This window comes from Chanodichthys erythropterus, chromosome 4, assembly GCF_024489055.1.
Source record: "Chanodichthys erythropterus isolate Z2021 chromosome 4, ASM2448905v1, whole genome shotgun sequence".
Classification (NCBI taxonomy): Eukaryota; Metazoa; Chordata; class Actinopteri; order Cypriniformes; family Xenocyprididae; genus Chanodichthys; species Chanodichthys erythropterus.
This window is the reverse complement of record NC_090224.1, coordinates 5,556,878-5,583,470: the sequence shown is the minus strand read 5'-3', so window position 1 is coordinate 5,583,470 and position 26,593 is coordinate 5,556,878. Positions and strand designations below refer to the sequence as shown.

The 26,593-nt window shown below is 36.0% G+C and overlaps 2 protein-coding genes across 3 annotated transcripts; one reads left to right on the top strand and one right to left on the bottom strand.

Annotated features, from left to right (window-relative positions):
* Positions 1–198: 198 nt before the first annotated feature.
* Positions 199–20,087, bottom strand: hook1 (hook microtubule-tethering protein 1). Of its 2 annotated transcripts, none has more exons than XM_067383771.1 (22): positions 19,954–20,087; positions 16,377–16,462; positions 15,697–15,757; positions 15,531–15,581; positions 15,086–15,218; positions 12,074–12,141; positions 11,923–11,985; positions 11,735–11,818; positions 9,734–9,897; positions 9,383–9,523; positions 9,101–9,302; positions 8,476–8,586; positions 8,260–8,347; positions 7,826–7,892; positions 5,966–6,106; positions 5,391–5,478; positions 5,075–5,106; positions 4,884–4,966; positions 4,584–4,684; positions 4,178–4,279; positions 3,965–4,033; positions 199–1,707 (listed from the first exon to the last, which is right to left on the bottom strand). In XM_067383771.1, exons 1-22 carry the CDS (start codon positions 19,993–19,995, stop codon positions 1,552–1,554), a joined length of 2,133 nt encoding a protein of 710 aa, XP_067239872.1. In that variant the 5' UTR covers positions 19,996–20,087; the 3' UTR covers positions 199–1,551. The 2 variants fall into 2 exon arrangements, with proteins under 2 accessions (XP_067239872.1, XP_067239871.1); XM_067383770.1 differs by having other exon boundaries at positions 201–1,707; positions 15,685–15,757.
* si:dkey-183n20.15 (RING-HC_RNF170 domain-containing protein) lies at positions 19,823–26,526 on the top strand. Its single transcript, XM_067383776.1, has 7 exons — positions 19,823–19,862; positions 22,196–22,293; positions 23,383–23,449; positions 23,648–23,756; positions 24,696–24,769; positions 25,342–25,452; positions 25,994–26,526. Exons 2-7 carry the CDS (start codon positions 22,265–22,267, stop codon positions 26,297–26,299), a joined length of 696 nt encoding a protein of 231 aa, XP_067239877.1. The 5' UTR covers positions 19,823–19,862; positions 22,196–22,264; the 3' UTR covers positions 26,300–26,526.
* The last annotated feature ends 67 nt before the right edge of the window (positions 26,527–26,593 follow it).

Here is a 26,593-nt window from a genome sequence, read left to right as displayed (position 1 = left end):
GTAATTTCTTTCTATTCAAATTAGTTAAGAATTGTATGTAATTTCAGCACTATAATGTCACAATGTCACAGTGGGACTGCAAAAATAATTAGGAAATATTTAATTTGGGCGCCATCTAGAGGTGAGTAAAGACTTCAACATTAGAAACATAAAATAGGCAAGAAAGTATTGCAAAACATACTTCAGTGTTTATTCATCACATGTAAATGAAGGCTGCAGTGCTTTTAACTCCAAATATTACTCTAATACCATATTCAAGTCAAATCTTATTCATAATCTCTCACAAACAATGACAGTGCTCATAAAATTGAGTTCACAAATTTAAGATTTCTTCCTTGGAACACATCATACATAAATATTAGCATTTCAAAAAAACATATGCATTTACCCATCACAGGCCGAAAAAGCCTAGCTGAATAAAACACCGGAAAAGACAAATCAGAATCGCAATGATTAACCTTACCATTTAAAACCGAATTAATAGTATGTACCAACATAAACAGAATGTGTCTTATTCAAATTGCAACAGCTATTTTATCAGCAGATAGCTCAGTCAAATCAACCTAAGCAGGGGCAGATTTTCACAATACAGCAAAAGCCATTTCACAATGAAGCTATGTTTCACAAGTCACGCACGTATTCTTAAAAAGTGGTGTACAACACATTCAAAGCCTTCACAGCAGTTTGCTATGGCCCGTTATAATTCTGTGCTGGTGTTCAAATCCTGATATTTGAGGTCTTCACACAGACAGGACACATTAAGTGGATAAAAAAGGCCCTTATGCTTGTTAAAAGAGCATGCAAGAGTCCTATCACAGTCAACTGAATATAAAATACTAAAACCCACTGAATGAAGCACCTGGATTCAGATTTCATCAATTAGAGTGATTATATGCATGTCTTTTTTAATGTATATATTTGTTGCAGTTTTAATGCTTGTTGTTGTTTGAGAAGGTCATTGTAATAGGAAACTGACTAAGGAATCTGGTGTCCAGCACCAAATACATCTTCCTCCTGATCTATGGATTTTGATTGGTTAGGGCAAAATGTGAAGTCTGCATATACTTTCAATGTTTTATATGTTGTACTTGCGCGATTACAAATATATTCCACGGCTGCATAGTGTATTATTGGAAGTCATTTCTAGCAAAAGCATGCATGCTACCATTACAGGACCTGTTGACGCATTGAATGCATTTCTTCCCGCACAATCTAAGTGAGCCTGATAAAATATTTACCTGTGACCTTTAGTATTGATACTGGTTCAGAAGTGACCCTGCTGCAGACTGTTACAGGTGCTTATGTAGTACTGAACGTGAAAAAGACTGCTACTGTATATCAGTGTGTGCTGATTGAGTAACCTTCATTAGAGTTCAACCCCTTATGTACATTATTATACATACATGTGTAACCGTAGACAGTGAGGGGACATGCTATTGTTCATCATGGCATGCTTGTCCCCTTGTTCAGAAGTGTACTTAAGGTCACTTGAGTGTGCACGTGAGAGAAAGGAGGAGAAGAGCAGGAAGCTGGGAGGAACTGAGGACAAGGTTACTTGGAAGAAGTGGCAGGCACATTCATGGGCATGGGGCGCCGGGCGTTGGTCACCTGACGTTGCTGAGCCAGGAAGGACTGGCCGGGCGGGACTAGAGAGTTGGATCGCCCGCTGAGCCGTGACTCGATTGCCATCTTCTGGAAGTTCAAACTCTATGTTTTTCACAAGACAACAACAAAAAAAGAAAAACAGTAAACACTGCTAAGCAAAGCTGTTGATTTTTCAACAAGATGACAATGTAAAAAACAAAATGCTTAAAAAAGGTGTTCTGTATGATTTATAACCGTCATTTACGGTTGTTGCTTGTCATACTTTAAGAACATGATCACAGCCGAAAGCCATGTCACACTGTGGGATATCAACTGTCATTAATGTCAGACTGTACAACAACAGACTCATTAAAGACGGACGCACGCAAGAAGACTCGTCTGGAATTTCACATCATCAATCCGTGACACGTTCTGTGACGGTGAGCTGCATTTACATGTGGGATTGAAATGGTGGCTAGCAAACAAAAAGTTGATTTTAATCATGGCTTCTCTTGAAAAGAAAAATGGAAAAGACGAAGACGTGTGTAGAGCAAGTGGTGGTTTGTTGTTGCTACACAACAGGATTGTGCCTCAAAACTTATGACACTGGCAGAATTTCAGCGGAGGTAAAATTTAAAATCACAAGTTTACAGAAACTACAGCTGTCACAGAAATAGATATTTTAAGACACCTATTTCAGTTTTAAATATCAGGTAATGGGGATCATTTTTCAGTCATATTCCTATTTATCTCACAGGAATGATAAATAACTAAGTACCTTACAGCATTTAAAGCATTTAAAGCCCAAAAAAGCGCATCCATCCATCATTAAAGTAATCCACATGGCTTCAGGGGGTTAAAGGATTAGTTCACTGTCAAATTAAAATTTCCTGATAATTTACTCACCCCCATGTCATCCAAGATGTTCATGACTTTCTTTCTTTAGTCAAAAAGAAATTAAGGTTTTTGATGAAAACATTCCAGGATTTTTCTCCTTATAGTGGACTTCAATGGCCTCCAAATGGTTGAAGGTCAAAATTACATTTTACATGCAAGTTTCATTGCAGCTTCAAAGCCTACGTACTCCCAGACGAGAAAGTCTTATATAGAGAAACCATCACTCATTTTGTCAATTTAAAATTAAATACATTTTAACCATAAATGCTCATCTTAAACTAGCTCTCTTCTTCTTCTCTATTAGAATTCCGGCAGTGTAGATACTGCTAAGTGTATTACTGCCCTCCACAGGTCAAAGTTTGAACTAAATTGACCCTCCGCAAAGACCGGCCCCCCCTTAGTTACGGTTGCTTTGTCCGACAAGCCGTGGCGCTGTCACACCACACGCAGTGAAAAATACATTGCGGAGCAAAGAGGATACTGACAACATGTCGACAGACAAGACAAAGCAGGTTACTTATAATATTAATCAAAGTCCCAGCTTTCAAACTGTGTAGTTATTAAAGAAATTCAAACAATAAAAACCGTTTTGTGGCTCTTTAATGTGTCGTAACCATAGTCGTGACAGATTGCTGTAGCGCCTCAGCTCAAGAGGCTCGTGAACCGATCATCTCTTCCTACTAGTCCATTTATAACATCAAATAAACATGAATGAACATGAGAATCAATGTTGTTTCAAACACGTAGATACGTCAATATACACCATTTTTCAAGTTTAACTCCACCGAGGTTAATCTTCTAACTACTGGCTGCTTTGTCGGACAAAATGGCCGATGCAGCGTTCTGATTGGTTAAATCGCTTGTCAATCAAACTCCTGGCGAAGGGTCAATTGTCATATACAATATGCTAGTGCAAATATATAACAATTAGTTCAAACTTTCGAGTTCCGGTGGAAAAGTGAACTTTTCTCTAAAAGAGAAATGTCGGAGGAGCTTGAGTTTGTTTTCCAGCCTTATTTGTTTGAACCGCGAGAGCTGTCTAAGCTTACGTTACTCCTACATTCTATGCCATATGCCTTAACTCTCTTGTGAACGCACGGACACATGTTACTGGAAGCTAATGATTACAGTTATGGATATTTTTCTTACAAAAATGCATCACTTCACTTTAGAAGGCCTTTAATAACCCACTGGAGTCATATGAATTACTTTTATTTTATAATGGATGGATGTGCTTTTTTGGGCCTCAAAATCTCAGTTACAATTCACTCCCATTATAAAGCTGGGAAGAGCCAGGATTTTTTTCAATTCAGCTCTGATTGTGTTTGGTTGAAAGAAGAAAGTCATAAACACCTAGGATAGCTTGAGGGTGAGTAAATTATGGGATAATTCTCAGTTTTGGGTGAACTAACCCTTTTTAATTGACATAAATAAATAAATAGCTTCCATTGTTTTTAATTGACACTGTACATTATAAACATACCTTATTATACCAAGCTGTCACAATTAACTTCTCCTCATATTCCCTCAGTTTGGCCTGCTCACACTCCCGCTGAGGAAAGATTGCACAAGAACAGACATAAGTGAAGGAACAACAAACTGGAAAGAATGATAGTGTGAGTGAGAAACTAAATCTGAAATTGCTGGACATGAATAACATAATAAAACAGTTCGTGAGAAGTGATGGCTGCTCTACCTCCAGAGCATTGATCCTCTTGTCTTTCTCAGAGAGCTGCACTTTCAGTGACTGGATCTCAGCTGAGGCTGGGTTTAGCTTGGGATCCAGAGCTCGAATCACCTTAAAAAAATGCACAATATGTATAACTATTGGAAGATGGGGGTAATACCACTCTCTTTTTTTCAAAGAAGAAGAAGAAAAAAAAAAAATTATGCAAGAAAGCATATATTGACCCATTCAAATTGTAGTTGTAATTGATATGCAGAAAATGAATTTAGTTTTATTCCTCCTAATTATACATTCATTAACATTAAAAAAAATTGAGGACTACAAAATGCCTGCAAAATTGTAACACATGCAAGAGCATAAGTCATTCAGCAGCAAAATAGGCAATGTATTTGAGAGTTGAATTTAATGTAATTACATCACGCGCTTTCTCCAGGTACATCTTGTATCGTTCCTCCATCGCCTTCATGTCCTCATCTTTCTTCTTCAGCGCTGCAGTAAGCTCGTCCATCTTCACACCTGAAAGTGACATTTATCTCTAAAACTGAAAGGAATTTTCAAGTTGATAAGATTTTATATTTGACTCAAAGAGGATCATTTTTCGGTTTGACACAAAGTTGACCGTTTGAGCGAGTGAGTGCAACTCATTCTTATCTATGAAGTAGTGAAGGACAATTTAGGGTCAAATTTAGGGTCAGATCAAAATTTGGAAGCTAACTGGTTTGAGTAGCATCTGGCTGAAGGTCCTCCAACAGCTCTTTCTTCTTCATGATTTCATCTTGTGCCTCATTCAGTTGCACCCTGGGAAAAAAAACAACAACATTAGAACCATAAGCTTCAGAAGGTGCATTAGATGCTCAAATAAAGCTAAAACATCAAAGAAAAATCTGATCAAATGTCTACACTTACATATGAGCATCCAGCTTCCTCTTCAGATGAGACTGTATGAAAGGAATCAAGGAATGTGACTTTTAAATGAAAAGCCACTACCACCAGAAATTTAAAAGCATGCTGTGCATAAATCAAATTAAAGACCAGAACTGCATTTCCCAAAAGCATTGTAAGACTAAGAAGAATGAAAAACCAATGGTTTCTACAATCAACTTAGCTTACAATGCTTTTGAGAAATGCAGCCCAGATCATTTAGCAAAGGGCATGTTTATACATGTTTATGACCAAAAATGTACCAAAACAGCACCACCAGGTGGCCTGAACACACACTTACATCGTCAGGTTTGGCTCCCTGTGTCTGCAAGGCCTTCTGCAGATCCTCTACCTGCTGCTGGAGCTCGCTGACTCTTTCTCTGTTTAACCTTAATACACATAAAACAACGCAAAAGGCTTTTACAGGTCTCGCAAGGGTTTTTACAATTTGACTGAAACTGACTAAAATGAAAATATACTCATTAAAATCAATACTACAAATATCAATTAAAGGGATAGTTCACCTAAAAATGAAAACTCTGTCATCATTTACTCCCCATCAGGTTGTTCCAAACATGTATAGATTTCTTTGTTCTGCTGAACATAAAGAAGATATTTTTTTTCCTACTATGGTAGTCAATGGGGGGCGAGATCTGCTTGGTTACAAACATTCCTCCAAATATTTTCCTTTCTGTATAGCAGAACAAAGAAATGTATACAGGTTTGGAACAACTTGATGTGGAGTAAATGATGACAGAGTTTTCATTTTTAGGTGAACTATCCCTTTAGGCATGCGATTTAAAACTATGGCACTCATTTTTAACAAAATGTCAAGTTAAAAATAGTACAACTTTTAAAAATGCATTCTAAATGTACCTGTTCTCAGTGTCCAAATGGCTACGTCCACGCCGGGCCTCCTCCAGCTGTACTTGCAGCTCAGTTATGCGCTCGTTCTCCGACTCTTCCTGCTGCAGCCGTAACATCTTGTTCTCATGCTGCAGACGGATGAATTTCTCCCTGAAGAAGCAGATACCGTATACACATCAACATATACAAAATATTTAGGTGTCATAAATTTTTCATGCATAAAAGATGCATGTGAATGACAAAGACATTAGATAAGTTCAGAATGGCATACTACCATAATAGTCTTGCTAATGACCTTCTGATTATATATATATTACACACACAGTGGCATGAAAAAGTATGTGAACCCCTTGCAGAATCTGTGAAAATGAGAATTATTTTAATAAAATAAGAGGGATAATAAAAAATGCATGTTATTTTTTGTTTAGAACTGTCCTGAGTAAGATATTTTACATAAAAGATGTTTGCATTTAGTTCACAAGACAAAACAATGGCTGAATTTATTAAAATAACCCCATTCATAAGTATGTAAACCATTGAATCTCAATACTGTGTGTGGTTACCTGATGATCTACTACTGTTTTTTTGTTTTGTGATGGTTGTTCATGAGTCTCTTGTTTGTCCTGAGCAGTTAAACTGAGCTCTGATCTTCAGAAAAATCCTCCAGGTCCTGCAGATTCATCAGTTTTCAGGCATTTTTGCATATTTGAACCCTTTCCAGCAGTGACTGTAGGATTTTGAGATCTGTGTTTTCATACTGAGGACAACTGAGGGACTCAAACACAGCTATTAAAAAGGTTAAACATTCACTGATGCTCCAGAAGGAAACACGATGCATTAAGAGTCGGGGTGTGAGAACTTTTGAACAGGATGAAGATGTCACAATTTTTTATTTTGTTTAAATATCATTGTTTTTCATTTAGTACTGCCCTTCGGAACCAAAAGAAGATACTTGCATGTTTCCCGGCAGAAAAAAAATAAGTACAATTTACCTTGATATTTGAATTCAAAAGTTTTCACCCCTCGACTCTTAATGCATCGTGTTTCCTTCTGGAGCATCAGTGAATGTTTGAACCTTTTTTAATAGTTGAGTTTGAGTCCCTCAATTGTCCTCAGTGTGAAAAGATGAATCTCAAAATCATACAGTCACTGCTGGAAAGGGTTCAAATATGCAAAAATGCTTGAAAACTGATGAATCTGCAGGACCTGGAGGATTATTCTGAAGATCAGAGCTCAGTTTAACTGCTCAGGACAAACAAGAGACTCATGAACAACCATCACAAAACAAAAAAACAGTCGTAGATCATCAGGTAACCACACACAGTATTGAGAATCAATGGTTCACATACTTATGAATGGGGTTATTTTAATAAATTCAGCTATTGTTTTGTCTTGTGAACTAAATGCAAACATCTTTTATGTAAAATATCTTACTCAGGACAGTACTAAACAAAAAATAACATGAATTTCTTATTATCCCTCATATAATATAATATATTATATATATATATATATATTTTTACACACACACACACTTTTTAAATTGTGTATACTGTATCTTTACATTTAAAGATTTCTATTTCAAATAATTTATGCTTTTTTCTGCTTTCTAGTCATCAAAAAACAATGCATAACGATTTCCACCAAAATAGCGGTGCAACTGTTTTCAACACTTATAATAATAAGAAATGTTTCTTAAAAGCAACAAATCAGCATATAAGAATGATTTCTGAAGGATCATGTGACACTGAAAACTGGAGTAATGATGCTGAAATTTCAGCTTTGCAATCACAGAAAAAAATACATTTTAATATATATTAAAATAGAAAACAGTTATGTGCGATGATTTAGCTCAAAAATACATCATACCTGTGCTCAATGGGCAACAACTCAGCTGCCAGGTTATCATGGCTTGGACTTCCTGTTTGATACTTTTCTGTGAAGTGTGAAATAAGAACAAGTTCAAATTTCATACCATCTATCTTCTAAACTGAATTTTCAGTTTGTGTTTACTGAGCTGTGACCCAGACAGATCACAGAAATAGCTGGGTTCACGGCTGCACTGTGGTCAGAATATAAATGTAACAGGCTGTACTGCCTCTGAACTAACTGATTTTCCTGAATTTAAAATTGCCTATGCCAAACAAATCACTCCTTGAAGGAGTGGAGGAACTGTTATTGCACTTGGCAGAGCCTGTCTGTACTAATTCATGTCTGTGAGTTACCATCTTCATACAAATGCAATCTTTTCCTAGCAGGACACTGCAACATCTCCAAATGTGGTATCTCCAGTCATACTGTACCTGCTAGTAATAGCTGGTCCTGTTGGGCCTGTGTGCATCGCAGTTCTTCATTGGTCTCTCTGAGAGAGTCCCGCTCAATGCTGATCCTCTGATAAAACAGTTATCACAGAGTTTTTATATCTGGTGCCGCTAATTTCACAGAAATTACACACGTTAGCATTAAGTCATGTAATGTGTTAGTTGTCCGAGTATTTGCATGTGAATGTGTCTGTCTACCTCTTTCTCCTTCAGTACAGCATCATATTTCTCCTGAAATTTCTTCATTTCGAAGGCCAGGTTATCAGCCCTACGGGACTCATCAGACAGTTTCTTGTGGAGCTCCTGACCCTGAAGTTACAGAAACAATGTAATGTTGATATTTTACTTTCAAGTCTGAAGTTGTGTGTGAACCTTTATGTATATTCTCTAAAATACTCCAATATGATATAAAAATATTAAATAGAACATATTTTGAAATTTAATTTATTCCTGTGATGATGGCAAAGCTAAATTTTCAGCATCATTACTACAGTCTTCAGTGTCACATGATCCTTCAGAAATCATTCTAATATGCTGATTTGGTGCTCAGGAAACATTTCTTATTATCATCAGTGTTGAAAACTGTTGTGTTGCTTGATATTTTGTGGAAACCGTGACACTTTTTTCAGTATTCTTTTAATTCTGTCACTTTTGGTCACTTAAATGCATCCTTGCTGATTAAAAGTTTTAAATTCTTTAAAAAACAACTTCTAAACAGTAGCGTACAGTATATCCAGACAACTATTTAATGTCTGAGTGGAAAAAACAAACACACAAACAACAAAAACAGTCAAATAAAACCGGTAACACATTTATACAGTACCTGTCTCTTGTAAGTCTCTAACTGAGCTCTTGCAGCATTGGCCTTGCGCAGCTCCTCTTCAAGGCTAACCGTGTTGTGCATGTAGGTCATATTCTTCTCTTCCAGAACTTTCACTTGCCGTCTGAGGTCACTTAGATCTTCTAACTTCTTCCTGTATGTCTCAACTGAGGCCTCTAGCTTCACTGCCCGGTCAGAGCAGCTCCTAAACGAACACAAATTATTCATAAAGACTTCCCAAAACACCCAAAGAGAATACTAAAACACGTATGACCCAGCACATACCTTAATATGTCTAATTCATCTTTAAGAGATCGTGACTCCTCAGCCAGGCTGGTCAGTTCATCATTACGATGCTGAAGCTCCACTAGTTGTTTCTCCAGCTCCTCACAGTGGATGCGGTAGTCATCTTTAGCTGCCTCCAGTCTGGATATTACACACATCCACACACATTCATTATTTACACTGAAAGCTATTTCAAACTGAGACATTCTACCCATACTTGGTTCATTATTTCAATGTTTTACTACTTATGTGACAACGACTATATTCAGAACAACAGCGGGTTAATATCAAGTATGTTTCAGACAATATTTGGCCAGTTAGTGTGAGACTTGTAGTCAGATGAAGCTGTACCTGAAGTTCTCCTCCTGAAGCTGCTCGAACTGTATTTGTAGTTGGCTGTGCTTCTTCCCTGATGGAGTGCTGGGGTCATCAAAAGTATCAAGCTGATTGGCTCGATCAGTCAAGAGGTCATTTTCAGCCAGGAGGCTGTTCCTTTCCTCCTGCAGCATTGTCACCTGATCAAGGGGAAAAAAGGTCAAACACCAGGGCTTTCTTGGAAACCTGATGTTTATTATGTCAAGGCATGTACCACCAACATACATGGCATATTTGAATGTAGGATTGTATTTAGAGTTGTACAGTATGATGTACACTACTGTTCAAAAGTTTGGGGTTGGTAAGATTTTTTAATGTTTTTGAAAGAAGTCTCTTATGCTCACCAAAGCTGCATTTTTTTGATCAATACATAAAATACAGCGATACCGTAAAATATTATTACAATTTAAATAACTTTTCTATTCCTTTGATGGCAAAGCTGAATTTTCAGCATCATTACTCCAGTCTTCAGTGTCACATGATCCTTCAGAAATCATTCTAATATGCTGATTTGGTGCAAAATGTATTATTATAATTATCTTAATTTTTTTTGTTGAAAACATTATACATTTTTACATTATAATGTATTTACTATCATTTTTGATCAATTTAATGCATCCTTGTTGAATAAAAGTATTACTTTGTTAAAAAACCCAAACTTTTAAATGGAAGTGTGTGTAATATATATATATATATATATATATATATATATATATATATATATATATATATATATATATATATATATATATATATATATATATATAGTCCAGCATGTAAGGATTATTATTATAGTGTGAATTATCACAGACTACATTATTATAACTGGACAATTTTTCCTTTTACATAAACTCCAAATTAATGTAGTTTCCAAATGAATTAGCAAAAGAAATAATTCAGAGTAAAACAAACCCACCATTAATGTTAGGTAATGTTAAATGGCTTTTATTCTTGTTTTAGAGTTCTCCAAATATAAAAACCACAGCAACCTGATAACCCAATACCTTCAGCACTGAACCCATAAGCTGTTTTTGCCACGTACGCACGCGCACGCGCACACACACACACGCACACACACACGCACACGCACACACACACGCACACGCACGCACACACGCACGCACACACGCACGCACACAAACCATTGTGCCCGTGGTTAGATTGGTTAGAGGCAACGTAGAGTTTTAGTTTTAGTTAGGCTAGGTTGCCATGCATTTGTTTAGTCTTACCTCTCATTGGTCATGGATACTTTTACTCAATCTGTCAAGAATCAGCAACACATGAATTTCTAACCCATTTATGGGTGTAGCAAAGTTAACATGGCAGTACAAATCCTGCAACAATACATACCTTTAAATGTATATATATTTACTATTACATTACTTTTCCAAATAGGAAATATATAGCTAAACATTTAATGAAAATTTTACAAAGAGGTAAAATAGATTGTTTCATCTCTTTGCAAAAGCTAAAAACAGACTCTGCAGAGACAAACAAAAAATACTTGCACTCAAAGGCAAAATCTGTTCATCCATGAAGGTGAACAAACAGAACAGCAGATATCAGAAATGCTGTTCAGTGAGCTGACACTTACAGTCTGCAAACACAGACGCAAAAACACATGCTGTCAATGCCTTTTTGTATGCATTCAGCTTGCAAATATTACTGTACCTGTGTACATTCATATAGATATGTATATGTAGATACAGTTTTAGATAAGGAATAATAGTATTTACATACTGTTTAGATTCTGTGCAAGAACCATTTTTGTCACAATCTTAACATTTGTAGAGATGCTTTATAGCCGAATTAAGTTTGTTTCATAAAATCAACTAAATTGAGCAGAATATTAGGGATGATTCTGCTTCAGATTCTGTTATGCTGTTTAAAACACAATACAAATAAATGTGACTTAACATTTAACCTCATAATATTATTGTTTCTTTGACAATAGTTTTACTGAAATTGGTGTCTCACCTGCATGTCGAGCTCCTGACAGCGCTGTGCCAACTCTTCTTTCTCCGCTATGACCTCAGTCAGATCCTCCAAGGCTTTCTTTAACTACCAATAAAACATCATTGAACAATATTTCAAGATACTACATTTAATAACAATATCAACACAGTTCTCTGATGGTATGATGTTATTATGTCTGTATTTCTTACCTGATGTTCAACGTCTCCAAGAGGTTCTGTTCCTAACTGAGACATATTCTCCTTGCTCATAAGCTGTAATCAATAAAATTCCTTTTCATTCTTTATTAAAGAAAATATATGACCACATAAAAATATCTGAATAAAATTAATGGCCTCTGACCTCTTGAATCGCAGTCATCACCACATGCTGTACAGATTCCTCCAAGGTCATGATTATCTGGATATACTCTGGACAAACAACAATCTCACAGGGTTAAAAACCATGAAATATAGATGCATCACAAGAAAAAATGCAGCATATGGCATGAGGGAGAGTAAATAATGAAAATTTTAAATTGACCATGGAATCAAAATTGATAGTTCTTGTTTGTTTTTTGATTTTATGGAATATTGCAGTGCTTATTACAAACGATTTATCTCTTGATAATTATTGTAATTATTTTTATTTAAATGCATGTGCCTTTGTGATTTTTAATCAAAATAACTTCCTATCCCTTTTGCAACTACATCTCTTCTGTATTTTTCCGCATGGAAATGGGACAATCTATCACTCAAATCAGATCACAGCAATAGCAAACAACAACGATCCAATGATCCAATCAATTCCCGATGGACAAAATCAAGTCCCACCCTAAATTTTTTCTTGTTTGAGAAGCCATTTCACTTGGATATACATCACAACAGGGAAGAAAAGTTTATCACAACTTCCGTTTCATGCCGATCATGGCTGCGTATAAGTCCACTTTTCTAGGCCCTTCCAAGCTTTATAATGGCAGTAAATGGGGGGCCCAATTTTGAAGCAAAAAAAAAAGTGCATCCATCCATCGTAAAAGTACTCCACTCGGCTCCGGGGGGTTAATAAAGGCCTTCTGAGGCGAAGCAATTGTTTTTTTAAGAAAAATATCCATATTTAAAACATTAATAACTACATTAAATAGCTTCCGGCAGACGGCCGTACGCATCGATTTGTGGCGAAAGAGTAACCTCTTACCGGATGTATGAGGTAACAATGAACGTGGAAGCACAGACGATGGAGCAAAGCAATACACCGGTCACGAATTCGAAATCTATAACTTTCGTCAAAAATTTTTGTCTAAATTAAAATTTTTTAAAGAATTCTAAAATTTTAAAGAGGAATTTCAGAGGATTTTGATATAAGAGAAGAGGAGCTTGGTTTGTTACACAGCCCTATTTGTTTAAATCGCGAGAGGTGTCTTAAGCCTGGAAAACACCAAGCCGACGCAGTCAAATTAGTGGTGATAAAAGCAGACTGCAGGGTTGGCTCATGTCGGCAGCATCTGGGTCCAAAGTTGCCCTGACACACCAAACCGTCGCTCGACACCCGACGGCCAAGTAGCACGTCCGTTCTGCGCAAGACGAAATGCCTTTCCGTACCAGCAAGTGGCAGTAGCTGAACAGTTTATCAAAATGATCAGAAGGCGCGATGACTGACGAGCTCCGACGAAGCTCTGAAAAAAGCAGATGAGGACCAACTTCAGCCAACGGTGCAGAACACACTGAGAAAACATAGTCGTCCAACGAACAAAAACTGCCAGACAGCCGACTGATGGCTCGATGTGTTCTGGGCTTAAAAGGTGCCAACGAACGTTTTTTTTCTCAAGATGTAATAGAAGTCTAAGGTGTCTCCTGAATGTGTCTGTGAAGTTTCAGCACAAAATACCCCATAGATATTTTTACATAAATTTTTTTAACTGCCTATTTTGGGGCATCATTAACTATGCACCGATTTATGCTGTGGCCCTTTTAAATCGCGTGCTCCCTGCCCCCCGAGCTGTCGACTATAATACAGTGCATTTACAAAGTTCACACAGCTAATATAACCCTCAAATGGATCTTTACAAGAGGTTTGTCATGCATGCTGCACGCATACATCGATTCCTGTGAGTACAGTATTTATTTGGATGTTTACATTTGATTCTGAATGAGTTTGATAGCTAGGCTGCAGCTAACGGGCTAAAGCTAACATTACACACTGTTGGAGAGATTTATAAAGAATGAAGTTGTGATTATGAATTATACAGACTGCAAGTGTTTAAAAATGAAAATAATGACAGTCTTGTCTCCGTGAATACAGTAAGAAACAATGGTAACTTTAACCACATTTAACAGTACATTAGCAACATGCTAACAAAACATTTAGAAAGACAATTTACAAATATCACTAAAAATATCATGATATCATGGATCATGTCAGTTATTATCGCTCCATCTGCCATTTTTCGCTGTTGTTCTTTCTTGCTTACCTAGTCTGATGATTCAGCTGTGCACATCCAGACGTCCTGCCCTTGTCTAATGCTTGAACATGGGCTGGCATATATCAATATTGGGGGCGTACACCCCAACTGTTACGTAACAGTCAGCGTTATGTTGAGATTCGCCTGTTCTTCGGAGGTCTTTTAAACAAATGAGATTTATATAAGAAGGAGGAAACAATGGTGTTTGAGACTCACTGTATGTCATTTCCATGTACTGAAATTTTGGTATTTAACTATGCCGAGGAAAATTCAATGTGACGTGATTTGACTCGCGCAGTATGCGTATGGTTGTCTGCTGGAACCTAGTTATTTTAGATTAGAAAGTTTTAAATATGGATATTTTTCTTACAAAAACCCATCGCTTCACTTAGGAAGGCCTTTATTAACCCCCGGGAGCTGTATGGATTACTTTCATGATGAATGGATGCACTTTTTTTAGCTTCAAAATCAGGCCCCCTTTCACTGCCATTATATAGCTTGGAAGAGCCAGGATGTTTTTTAAATATATCTCCAATTATATTCATCTCAAAGAAGAAAGTCATATTCACCTTGAATGGCTTGAGGGTGAGTAAATCATGAGATAATTTTCATTTTTGGGTGAACATTCCCTTTAAATGCGAGCACTGCGAGTTGCTGTTGTGATGTCACAATAGTGTTGCATTGCGGTCTAAAGAACTGCCTGAAGTGAACATATGAGTAGATTCACTCCCTCTGTCAAAATCAAGAGGTTGAGGGTCTGTCCAAATAAACTTCCCTCATCAGCTTGATGAAGTTGAACACAATTCAAAAAAGGTGGCGGGGGAATGGAAGTGCTTAGGGAAGTTTGCGAGTGTATGTCAAAAAGTGGAGTTAAATGAAGCCCTTAAGGTTTTTGGGTGAACTATCCCTTTTACTACCTTGTTTCCTGTCACATTTGACTGCACATCCCAGGATGAGCTGTAGGAGGCGTCCCAGCTCTACTTGATCAGACTGCTCTATCACACGCACCAGGTCCGGCAAAGGAAAACCTGTGATCTGCTGAGCTAAGACCTGAACACAAAGTGATCATAACACATAAAAAATTACACATACAAGCATAGATTTTTATTAGATTGAATCCAATTGTATCGTGATTGTGCCTTTGTTAATACTGAAAAAATTGGATATCTGTAGCTCATACAGACAGTGCTATAATTATACCACCCAACAATTACACACTTATATGTGACTGTCAGCATGTGTAAATTGTTAGATGAAAGGTTAATTCCTTTTTGGTCATTTCAGAGAATTAATGGCATGAAACAGCAGAAACGGTTCAAATGATGCAAGCATTTTAATGAATCAAAACTTGGTGTCATTTACCTCATTATAATAATCAACAATCATCTGCAGGATCTTTTTGAGGTTGTTCAGCTGTAAAAAAAGGGAGTGAAACAAAGGCTTTAACTTTCACTAATTTCAATAAGTTCTTAAAATCAGATTTAAGCACCAAGGTCTGGAAGGAAAATAAATGTACCTTGAGTCTTACATTATCTCCAACATCCTCTTTAATGCGGGACAGCCAGCTCTCACTGAACCATGAAGGATCTCTGTAATTGAAACATATTGATCAGTGCAGTTCAGTCTTATCTAATTCAGATACTTTCAGATGCTTTCATTCAGATCAGTCGGTAAAATCAAATCAAATATGTCTTGTTCTCATCCCATTCTGCTTTAATGTTATCAGAATTTCATCACACTCTCACACTCTCACACTCTCGAAGAACAATATATGCGAAATTTGACAACACTTAAATGTTTATTCAACAACAACAAAAAACAAAATATATACATTAAAACTAAGGTAATATGACTCTGAGGACTACCAACAACCCAATACAAGTCATAAAATATTCAGACACTGACAAGCTGAGATATAAATCAGTAATGCTGACCTGGAAAGAACAAATTTGATTTAGTAGAGCAAGAAGGGAAAAGGAAGTGGGAGGCAACTGAAAAGTGTAAAACACAGTCAAGTATGAATAAATGAATTAGTCAAAACACTGCAGCTCAACTGGTAGAACATGGCGCTAGCAACGTCAAAGTCATGGGTTCAATTACCAAGGAACACTCATGCCAATCAAACACATAGAATGAAAGCAATACAAATTGCTTTGGATAAAAGCATCGGACAATGAATAAATGTCAAGTAAATGTAAACACACTCACATCTGATTCAGAGCCTGTGACATGGCTGCCCCTGAAGTCAGATCCTCCACCGTCTTACAGGGGGCTGCGGTTTTGAAGGTCTGCAGCTGAGGCCACACATACAAAGAAATGACACATATGGGTGTAACGATACCCTCATGTCATGATTCGATATATCACAATACTGAACCCAAAATATGATATTATTGCGATACTCCAAGACATTTGGTAAAAGGTTAACAAAAAAATTTCTGCTGATTAAAATGCTAAATTTTGGTTTTACACTGGGGGTGGAAATGAATAGGCTTGGACTTGGTTCTGGTGACCCAATGCACAGGACAATGGTGAAACCAGAATAAAAATATTCATGATTCTGTTGCTGAACATACAGATTTATTTTAGATGAAAATGCTTGCACTCTGTCACTGACTAGACATATTTAAAATAACGTAGACCACTTTTTACTGGTAACATAAGACATTTGGCATTATCAGGACCCACAAATATTCCCCCATTGCATTATTATATATTATATTCAACATTAAGTATATTAGTTTATAGTAGTTTAATGTAGTACTGACACTAAAACTCTGTATACTTGAATTTTTTCTCACACAGTAATTTTCATTTTGCGTGAACTATACACAATACAGATTGTCACTTGTCTATCCACGATACATATGTGACCCTGGACCCCAAAACCAGCCATAAGTCACACCGGTATATTTGTAGCAATAGCCAACAATGCATTGTATGGGTCAAAATGATTGATTTTTCTTTTATGCCAAAAATCATTAGGATATTATATAAAAGTAAAGATCATGTCCCATGAAGATATTTTGTAAATTTCCTACCGTAAATATGTAAAAAATGTATTTTTGTGAGTGGATATGCATTGCTAAGGACTTCATTTGGACAACTTTAAAGGCGAATTTCTCAAAATTTAGATTTGTTTGCACCCTCAGATTTCAGATTTTCAAATAGTTGTATGTATCTTTATCCTAATAAACCATACATCAATGGAAAGCTTAATTATTCAGCTTTCAGATCTCAAATCTCAATTTCAAAAAACTGACCATTATGACTGGTTTTGTGTTGCAGGGTCACATATTGTTGGAGTTTTGTATTGCGATTATATTGTGACACAATATATTATTATACCCTTAGTATATACTGTAGTACTAAAATAAACAATGATAAACTACAATGAGTATATATTACTACAGGGGTTTCCTAACTATTTTGACAGCAAAACCCCTTATATGTAAAATATTTACTTGATGTACCCCCTGAGATTTTATGTTAATATTTCAATAATTTAAAGGTACCCTAGAACTTTAAAAAAAGAAGTAATATAAGTCTAAGTTGTCCCCTGAATGTGTCTGTGAAGTTTCAGCTCAAAATACCCCATAGATTTTTTTTTTTATTAATTTTTTTAACTGCCTATTTTGGGGCATAATTAAATATGAGCCGATTTATGCTGCTGCCCCTTTAATTCTTGTGCTCTCCGCCCACGGAGCTCGCACTGGCCTTAAACAGTGCATAAACAAAGTTTACACAGCTAATATAACCCTCAAATGGATCTTTACAAAGTGTTCGTCATGCATGCGGCATGCATGCGGCGGATTATGTGAGTATTGTATACTGTTATATTGTTTACATTGATTCTGAATGAGTTTGAGGCTATGCTCCGTGGCTAACGGCTAATGCTACACTGTTGGAGAGATTTATAAAGAATGAAGTTGTGTTTATGCATTACACAGACTGCAAGTGTTTAATAATGAAAATAGCCACATCTCTTGTCTCCGTGAATACAGTAAGAAACAATGGTAACTTTAACCACATTTAACAGTACATTAGCAACATGCTAACGAAACATTTAGAAAGACAATTTACAAATATCACTAAAAATATCATGATATCATGGATCATGTCAGTTATTATTGCTCCATCTGCCATTTTTTGCTATTGTTCTTGCTTACCTAGTCTGTTGATTCACCTGTGCACATCCGTTAATACTGGCTGCCCTTGTCTAATGCCTTTCATAATGTTGGGAACATGGGCTGGCATATGCAAATATTGGGGGCGTACACCCCAACTGTTACGTAACAGTCTGTGTTATGTTGAGATTCGCCTGTTCTTCGGAGGTCTTTTAAACAAATGAGATTTATATAAGAAGGAGGAAACAATGGAGTTTGAGACTCACTGTATGTCATTCCCATGTACTGAACTCTTGTTATTTAACTATGCCAAGATAAATTCAATTTTTCATTCGAGGGCACCTTTAATGACACATTAATAATAATGTATATTTTATTGTAATTATTATTATTATAACTCTATAAAAAGGATTTCAGCTTTATTTCAATTAATTGAGCAGCCCCATTTGTTTTCATGGTAACACTTTACAATAAGGTTTTGTTTGTTAACATTTGATAACTACATTAGTTAACATGAACTAACAATAAACAATACTTCTACAGCATTTATTAATATTAATTTTTACATTTATTTATACATTATACATGTATAATGTACTATAATACATTAAAAATGTTATCTGTTAACATTAGATAGCTAAAGCACTTGTGATCTAACATAAACAGTGAACAATTGTATTTTTATTAATTACTATTAACAAAGATTAATAAATGCCGCATATACTCTCATACAGTGGTGTAAACGTTAACAAAATACTCCATCATGCTGTTAATGTTTATATTTACTAAAGATCTACATTTTTTTTTAATAATCTCCAGACTAGTGAATTTGATACCCTATAATAACACATAAATTGTGCAAATTTGGGTGTTCAGTTCTGACTACACCATTAGAGATCACTATAAATATCAATCTAGGATACTAGCAAACAAATATTGCGTTTGAAATGAGCCATACATTTAGATAATAACCATCACTGCATGGGCATATGCATGGGTATGCCATTTATTGCAGCAGAATGAATGAATGCAAATATATGCAGACACCACATAGATTATTATCCAGGAAAGATAGTGGTCTTTTGAACCTTACAAGTCTTTTTGAGAACTATTCAGAAGGGCCCTGGCGCAAACGCAATGTAAACACAGCCATGGATCAGAGCCAAATACAGAGAATAGCAAGCACGCGCCGTACGCGATCACAAGCCGCAGTCAAAAATCAAAACGACATATCAAACTGAGACTGGGAATATCTGATTGCATAAGAGACATTCCACAAATACTCTAGCTAACCAGATTAGACACCTAAATCGGATGAGGAAGGGGCTGGCTGTGACTGTTTGTGTTGTTTACATGTCTAACCGCATTTTTGAGTCCAGTTTGTCGTTATTTTACATATTGGTGTCGCGTGCTGGACGGGTGCCGCGTGGAGAAATGAGCGCATTTGTTAATGTTGTAATGGTGCGCCGCAGACCCCGTTTGGTTTACATGAGCAAGTGCACATTTAAATGTCTTATTTCCGGTATTTTTGACCATGGCTCCAGAAGGAAACGACTACCTGCGACAGGTAACGCTATCGTCATGAATCTGATCGCAGATAAATAAACAATTCCTGGTTCTGGTTATCTTTAGAGCTAAACTAAGAGACAAAATCTTACCCAAATAATCAGGCTCTCGCACAGCGTTTTATTTAAATCCATCTCTCCTCTGTGCTATCGGGCAAATATTTCCGTCCACCTGTCAACAATGCGCTTCCCTTTCCCACCTGCGAGTGTATTCGCCTAGCGCTACGTGCACGTCTATTGCGTCTACGCACAAATTGATACGTATAGGCTTCGTGAATGCACGCCTCTGATACAGCGCGTGATGCGTTGATAAGGATTGGGGGATTGATGGGATCAAGAGCGCAACAGCAAGAAATGAAACACCAATGGTGTTTTGAGTTCAGCACAGCGAGCAGCCAATCAAAATAGAGATATGAGAAGACTGACAGACGGCTTGTTTGGTGTAATAGGTTTGGTTTCCACACTATAGAAAAAGAATATGGGTAGGCTACCTAAGGGTAAATGTGAAATAGTCAGTGTGTTACAAAATTCAAATTTATCAACAAAAACTTAAAATGCCCCAGATTCACCTAAATAAGCATTTTTTTTTAAACATAGGCTATTTAAATTTTAATATTTAGCTTATAATTATAGGACGTTTCCCTCACATGACAGAAATATAGGGTAATAAACCATCTTGGTCAGTATGAGAAAGGCTATAGCTAGTAGATTGTCATCATCAGCTAATGACCATATTTCACTGTCATCTTTTTACCAGGTAATCTAGAAATCTGTATCACGTCCTGACACAAATCCATCAGATTAACCTGGATTTATGGGTTTAAATATTTATTAAACAATGCATATAAAATATCAGATTCACTGATCAATGCTTCATGAGCCCAAGTTCACACAGTTTACAAAGACTGAGAATGTAGTCATAATTTTATTTTAGAGGCACTTATGCAGCTCTAAAGGCAAATATGACAGGGCAGATAAACTTCTAAACTAATGGTACATCATAAAGATAACTAGTTTAAACCTTTAAATGAACCTCACTCACTCTGAATTTAGTAAAAGGAATCATATACAAAAAAAAAAAAAAAATGAGTTGAAATAAGGAAGAATGATGTATCCTGATTTATATGGATTTGCGTTTTCTGTTGCTAAACATTACACATTAATGTTTCTCAAATGTTTTATTACCTTTTTGTGATAAAAACATACGATAAGATTGTGGTGTAAAGTCACATGGGATGAGCTTACGTTTAGAAACAAATTAGTGCCTTTATTGCAAATTGCATATAAATTGCATTCTATTAAGTTTTTTAAATAACGCTTTCCTTTATCCTATTATTATTTTCACTTCAAAGCTGCATAATTTGGTCACATTATACTTGAGCTCAAGAAATAAGCCAAAAATAAATTTTCTGTTTGAACTTAAACCTGCTAAACTTGATATGGACTTTAAACCATGACAGCCTTCGGATTCTTATTTGGGCCAGGGGCCTTTAACCCGCCCCTGCTATTTTCAGCCACTCTGACCTTGCAGTTTAGGCAAAAATGAGAAAGATAAATATTAGCTTGAGAAATTTTTAGCAAAAAGGTCCTGGGCAAATGAACTGATATGGTATGGAGCCAATGTGGAAGTGGGGTAACTAAGTCAATAAAAAATATTGAGTTAGTTATTTAAAAGATTTATTAAATATTTATATTTATAATATCTAAATATAAAATATTATAATATAAAAATAAAATTATATCATATATTATAATATTTAAATATTATAAATATATTATTATATAAATATGATCATATTTTAATAATTATTAAAAACACACACACATAATATGCTTCAGCTATACGTACTGTATGTAAGCTAATATAATGAGCCAATGGGGTATAGTATTAAAGTAGGTTTAGCTTTATTTTAACCTGCTGGATTGCCCCGGTTATGAAAGTTCCAGGCATCCCATCCCAATGAAGTGCCTTTCTTTGGTCATCCATATGGGACAGTGTTATTGTGCAAAACATTGACAGGTTAACCAGACACCTAACCTACTTAAAGTAGGAGGAGACAATCCATGTCTTTGAACCTGTGATAGTGGTCACATGACAAAAATAAAACACTGAAGACAGAGGAATGGCTTTGATCAGCACAAATAAGCTATTGCCAATAAATATTTTTTCACATTGATGAACATATTCCAGAGATCAGGAAGATTGCAAGAATCTTTCCTGAATTTCAAAAACCCAACAGGATATCAGTGTAGTTACCTAATCTCCAAAAAAGGCACTGAAGTGGGACTGAAAGCCCTGATTAATGATTAACCTGTCTGTCAAATTTACTGACAGTGAAGCTGCTGAAAGCATTCCAGCCTCTGCCTTCCATGAGAGAAAGCAACTGAATTACGAACAAGAAACATGCCCACCAGCCGTAGCTTCCACAACAGGTGAGAGAGTGATATGGTAATCCTAAATTGAGTGTTTAAATGATGACATTCATCTTGTATTAATTGTGTATATGAACAAAATAAATGATGGTTACACTTTATTTTAAGGTGTCCTTGTTACAGTGTAATTATACAGTAAAGTATTACATGTACTTAATATAGGGTTAGGATTAGGGTTTGGTTAAGGGTTATTGGCATGCAATTATGCATAATTTACTATAATGTTATTAGTACACTGTAAAAAATGATTTTCATGACTTATCACAACATTTTTTCTTTTGTCAAATCAACTTGGATAATTAATGTGGTTCAGATAACATCATATTTTGAGTTTCTGTTGATTAAATCAATCGCCTTCATTGTATCAACTCAAATTTTTAATTTCAATGAACTCAAAATTTGAAGGCAACCAGGTAACTTAATACTTTTGAAGCTATACATGTATTAGGATGAAGTGTTGTGTCCTGAGATTGCAGGTTAATCGTGTTATGGTATGTTGGGGCAATAAAAGGCTCCACACAGACACATTAAGCACTATGACATCAGATTTCAACATGTCAGTCAAACTTTTTTAAGTTCTAATTTGAACTCACAGTCCTACATTTCTCTTCCTATGGGATCAAGTGCACTTTGCTGTTGTTTTACAGACAATATCTAGATACTATAAATGCAGGATATCAAGATATAATAACTGCAAATAAAGTTCTTTTCATATCAAAGGCAAATGTTAGTTCATATTTCAAAGCCTGATGTACCGTAAGGCTGCCTGATATTGCGTTATCTGGTATGAGTAAACGCAGGTGTGTCAGACAGCTAAGTTTAGATTTTGTACGTGCTCCTCCAGACTTAGTCAGCCTATCCAGACTACTTATTGATAAAACGTTCAGTAAATTTTGCAAGACAAAAAGGCTTCAGAATTTCAAAAGTAAATCAGCTGTAATGAACTGTAATTCAACTCATAATGCACATTTAATGATGATGATCTTTTAAACTCTATAGTCCTGTATTGTTATTTGAAGTCTTGAAAGAATGGGTGAACATAAACTTCACAGTATTGCACTTCAATAACTGCATCTCTTACTTTTGAAGGTTTTCTCTACTCTCAAAGATAAGGAGTCAAGGTCAGCCACACAATCCTCACGTGAACAACAGAGAGGTGAATACACACATGCACTGGGCGCCAAAATCTGAGACCACTTGTAAAATTCCTATATAGTGTATTTTTCTAATTAAATGCAACATTTTCCATTAGAATTGTGTGTTTCACTACAATTCTACAAAATCAAACATAATCCTAGAAATAAATGACGTATTTTTTTTTTTTAGTATTAATCTCTTAATTTCATACTTGCAGGATTTGCCTAAAATGTGGTTACCAGCAGGCAACAGGGACATCCACTGCCCTGTGTGTTTACAGATCGCCAGCTATCCTGTAGAGACAAACTGTGGGCATCTTTTCTGTGGTGCGTGTCAAAATACGTCATTGCACAAAAAAATATATATGTGTGTGTGTGTGTGTATGTATGTGAATATATAATTGTATCTCAGATCTTATAATGTTATTCATAACATGGTTCACTTAAGATGTCATAAACTAGAGTAACTGGTCAACAGCGAGAGAGCAGATGGTGGTAGGCATTTACACTCCAAGTACTGAATACTTACCCAGTCATGTGACTCTGCAGTGTTGTGTATGGAGTTTAATATTATACTGTTACCATAGTTACGAAAGCCGTGCCCCTCTCCTGATCCAGATCACGTGAATACACACTCAGAGATGGAAAATTCGTAGATATACATTAATAGCAAACTACAAGGCTAAAACAAAATTCAAAACGTAATACCATCACATTGTAATTCTTGCATCATAGGCACTTTAAATATAATCTCAATAAAGAGACTGAAATAAAGAGCAGAAAAGATAATACAAGCAATAAAAATTAGTAATAAAAATAAACAGATATATGGTGATACACTTGCATGTCTACCTTTTAGATTGGATCAATTGCTCCAGTATCTGTTGGTATTATTATTATTCTTTCTTCTATTTTACTAAATATATAAATAGTAGTGAACCTGACCACCTAATTTATGTTAGATTATTGCTTTGAGAGAGAAAAAAATCTTCCATTGAAGATTCTGTCAAAAAAGCAATTGAATATAGCAACAAACCATATTTTTGTGTGATTTTTAATGGAATCCCAATAACATTTCTGAATCACCAAGGTCAATGTATTTCAATGAAAAAGGAAATTTAAGGCATCTATTCGATAAAAAAAGTTGTTTAGAACAAACTATTGCAAATATTTCTGTCTGCCAAGAACACTTGGCACATGGCGCTATAGGCACATGGTAAAGGAGAGGCCAACGCTTATCTGTCATCTGTCTCTTTCCCTTTCTAGCATCATGTCTGATATCTTACTGGAAACATTGTTCCTGGTTAGATGCCATTAACTGTCCTTTGTGCAGACAGACGGTAAGAGATTTCTTAGCTCATGAAGTCTAATTAATATATATACAGTCAAACCAAAACTTATTCAAACACCCTGAACATTTCATTCATATACAGTTAATACTATATTCACTATAGTTAACAAAATAAATAAAATATGACAAGATTTCAGAGTTAAACTGTGTCAGAAAAAAATCAATCTTAATTGTGTCAGATCACACTTAAGCAAAACATGGTCAAGCCAAAGTGTCTAAATAATTTTTGGTTCCAAATTTTTCATCAATCTTACTGGTAGTTCACTGTATGAAGATTTTTTGGGTATAATATGTCACAGTTTACTTTATTTTGCTATCCTCACTTACATAAATGAACTATAGTGTCCTGCACTCACAAGTAAAATATATGAAAAATGTCTGAATAATTTTTGGTTTGACTGTATATCTATATCTTTGTATATGATATTATATTATATATATATAGATAGATAGATAGAAGGCAACAACTAAAATGAAAGGGTTGTCTTTTTGTGTACATATATACACATACAGAAAAGACAAATCTGTATTTTTTTTTGGTCTTTTATTGTTTATTCTCAGGTGAATAAGATGTGCCGTCTCTTCAGCGAGAACAGAGCTGACTGTAAAGAGAGAGAAGTGCTGAGGCATGTCAGAGACTATAACAAGCGCTACTCTGGAGCACCAAGACAGGTAAATAATACTTAGTCAGAGGAAGTTCCATTTTACTCAGACTAAAACATTAATATAAATGTCATATAAGTGCTTTTCCAATCATACGCAATCTGGTTTTTGCTAAGTCAGACTGAGACAATACAATTGTAGTAGCTCGGCATTATCCATCATGTAGTCAGCCTACAGTCAGCCTCGGCGTTGTGCCTAAAGCACATGCTCCGAAAGACAGGTGACGGTCGACTTAAAGAACTTGATATATAACCTTTCTTTTTTTGTTGTCAAGCTCATGCCGCTCCCAGTAAATCAATGCAGTTACCATTATTACTTCTCAGCAAAGAGTTTATCATTTTATTTGCTCTGGACTATACCACATCACCACACCTATGTATGTTGGTTCCTGATGCCACAAAGGTTGTGAAACCACAGGCCAGGAAGGGCATTGTTGCCTACAATTTGAAGACACCCACGGATAGGTTTTTATTATTTAGACACGTCACACACTGATATCCCACGTGCTAGGCCATATAATGCAATTTTATTGTCGTCTTTTTCTCTTTAGGTAAAGGACTACCTGTGTGACACACCTTTTTTCCTGCTCTTGCTGGTGAGATGGCTGGGGAACATGAGTGGCCTGGTGTGGCTCTTTGTCTTGAGGGTGGCTGTATGTGGATTTGGCGCTGCCATGTCCTTGGCCTCCCCACTGGAGACTCTTCCTGGGCCGTTGAGCAGTGTGCTGGGCACGCTGGATGATTTTGTAGTGGTCTTCCTTCTTCTCATCTGCATTATTAACATCAACCAACAGATGGGGCAACAGAGAACAGGAACACACACAGTCACACAGGGTGTGCTGACCGATACATTGTAGAGTGATAATGTGCTTACTAGCATGTTGAAATTACACTAATCAACCTTGTTGGCAAAGGTTAACTGTGTTATGACCTGCTGCACTTTGGTCTTAGTGAACATGGAGTTCAGATGTTATAAAAACAGGCAATTTAAAGCGGTGTGTTAAAGATAGATTGTACATAATAGATGTAAAGTTTTTTTGTAAATATTCAAGTTTCTAATAAATACTTATTTATATATCTATATTTTTGTTTAATTGCTTATCTTTCCCACAAAGGAAACCCAGACGTGACACAGAAACATTTTATAATCA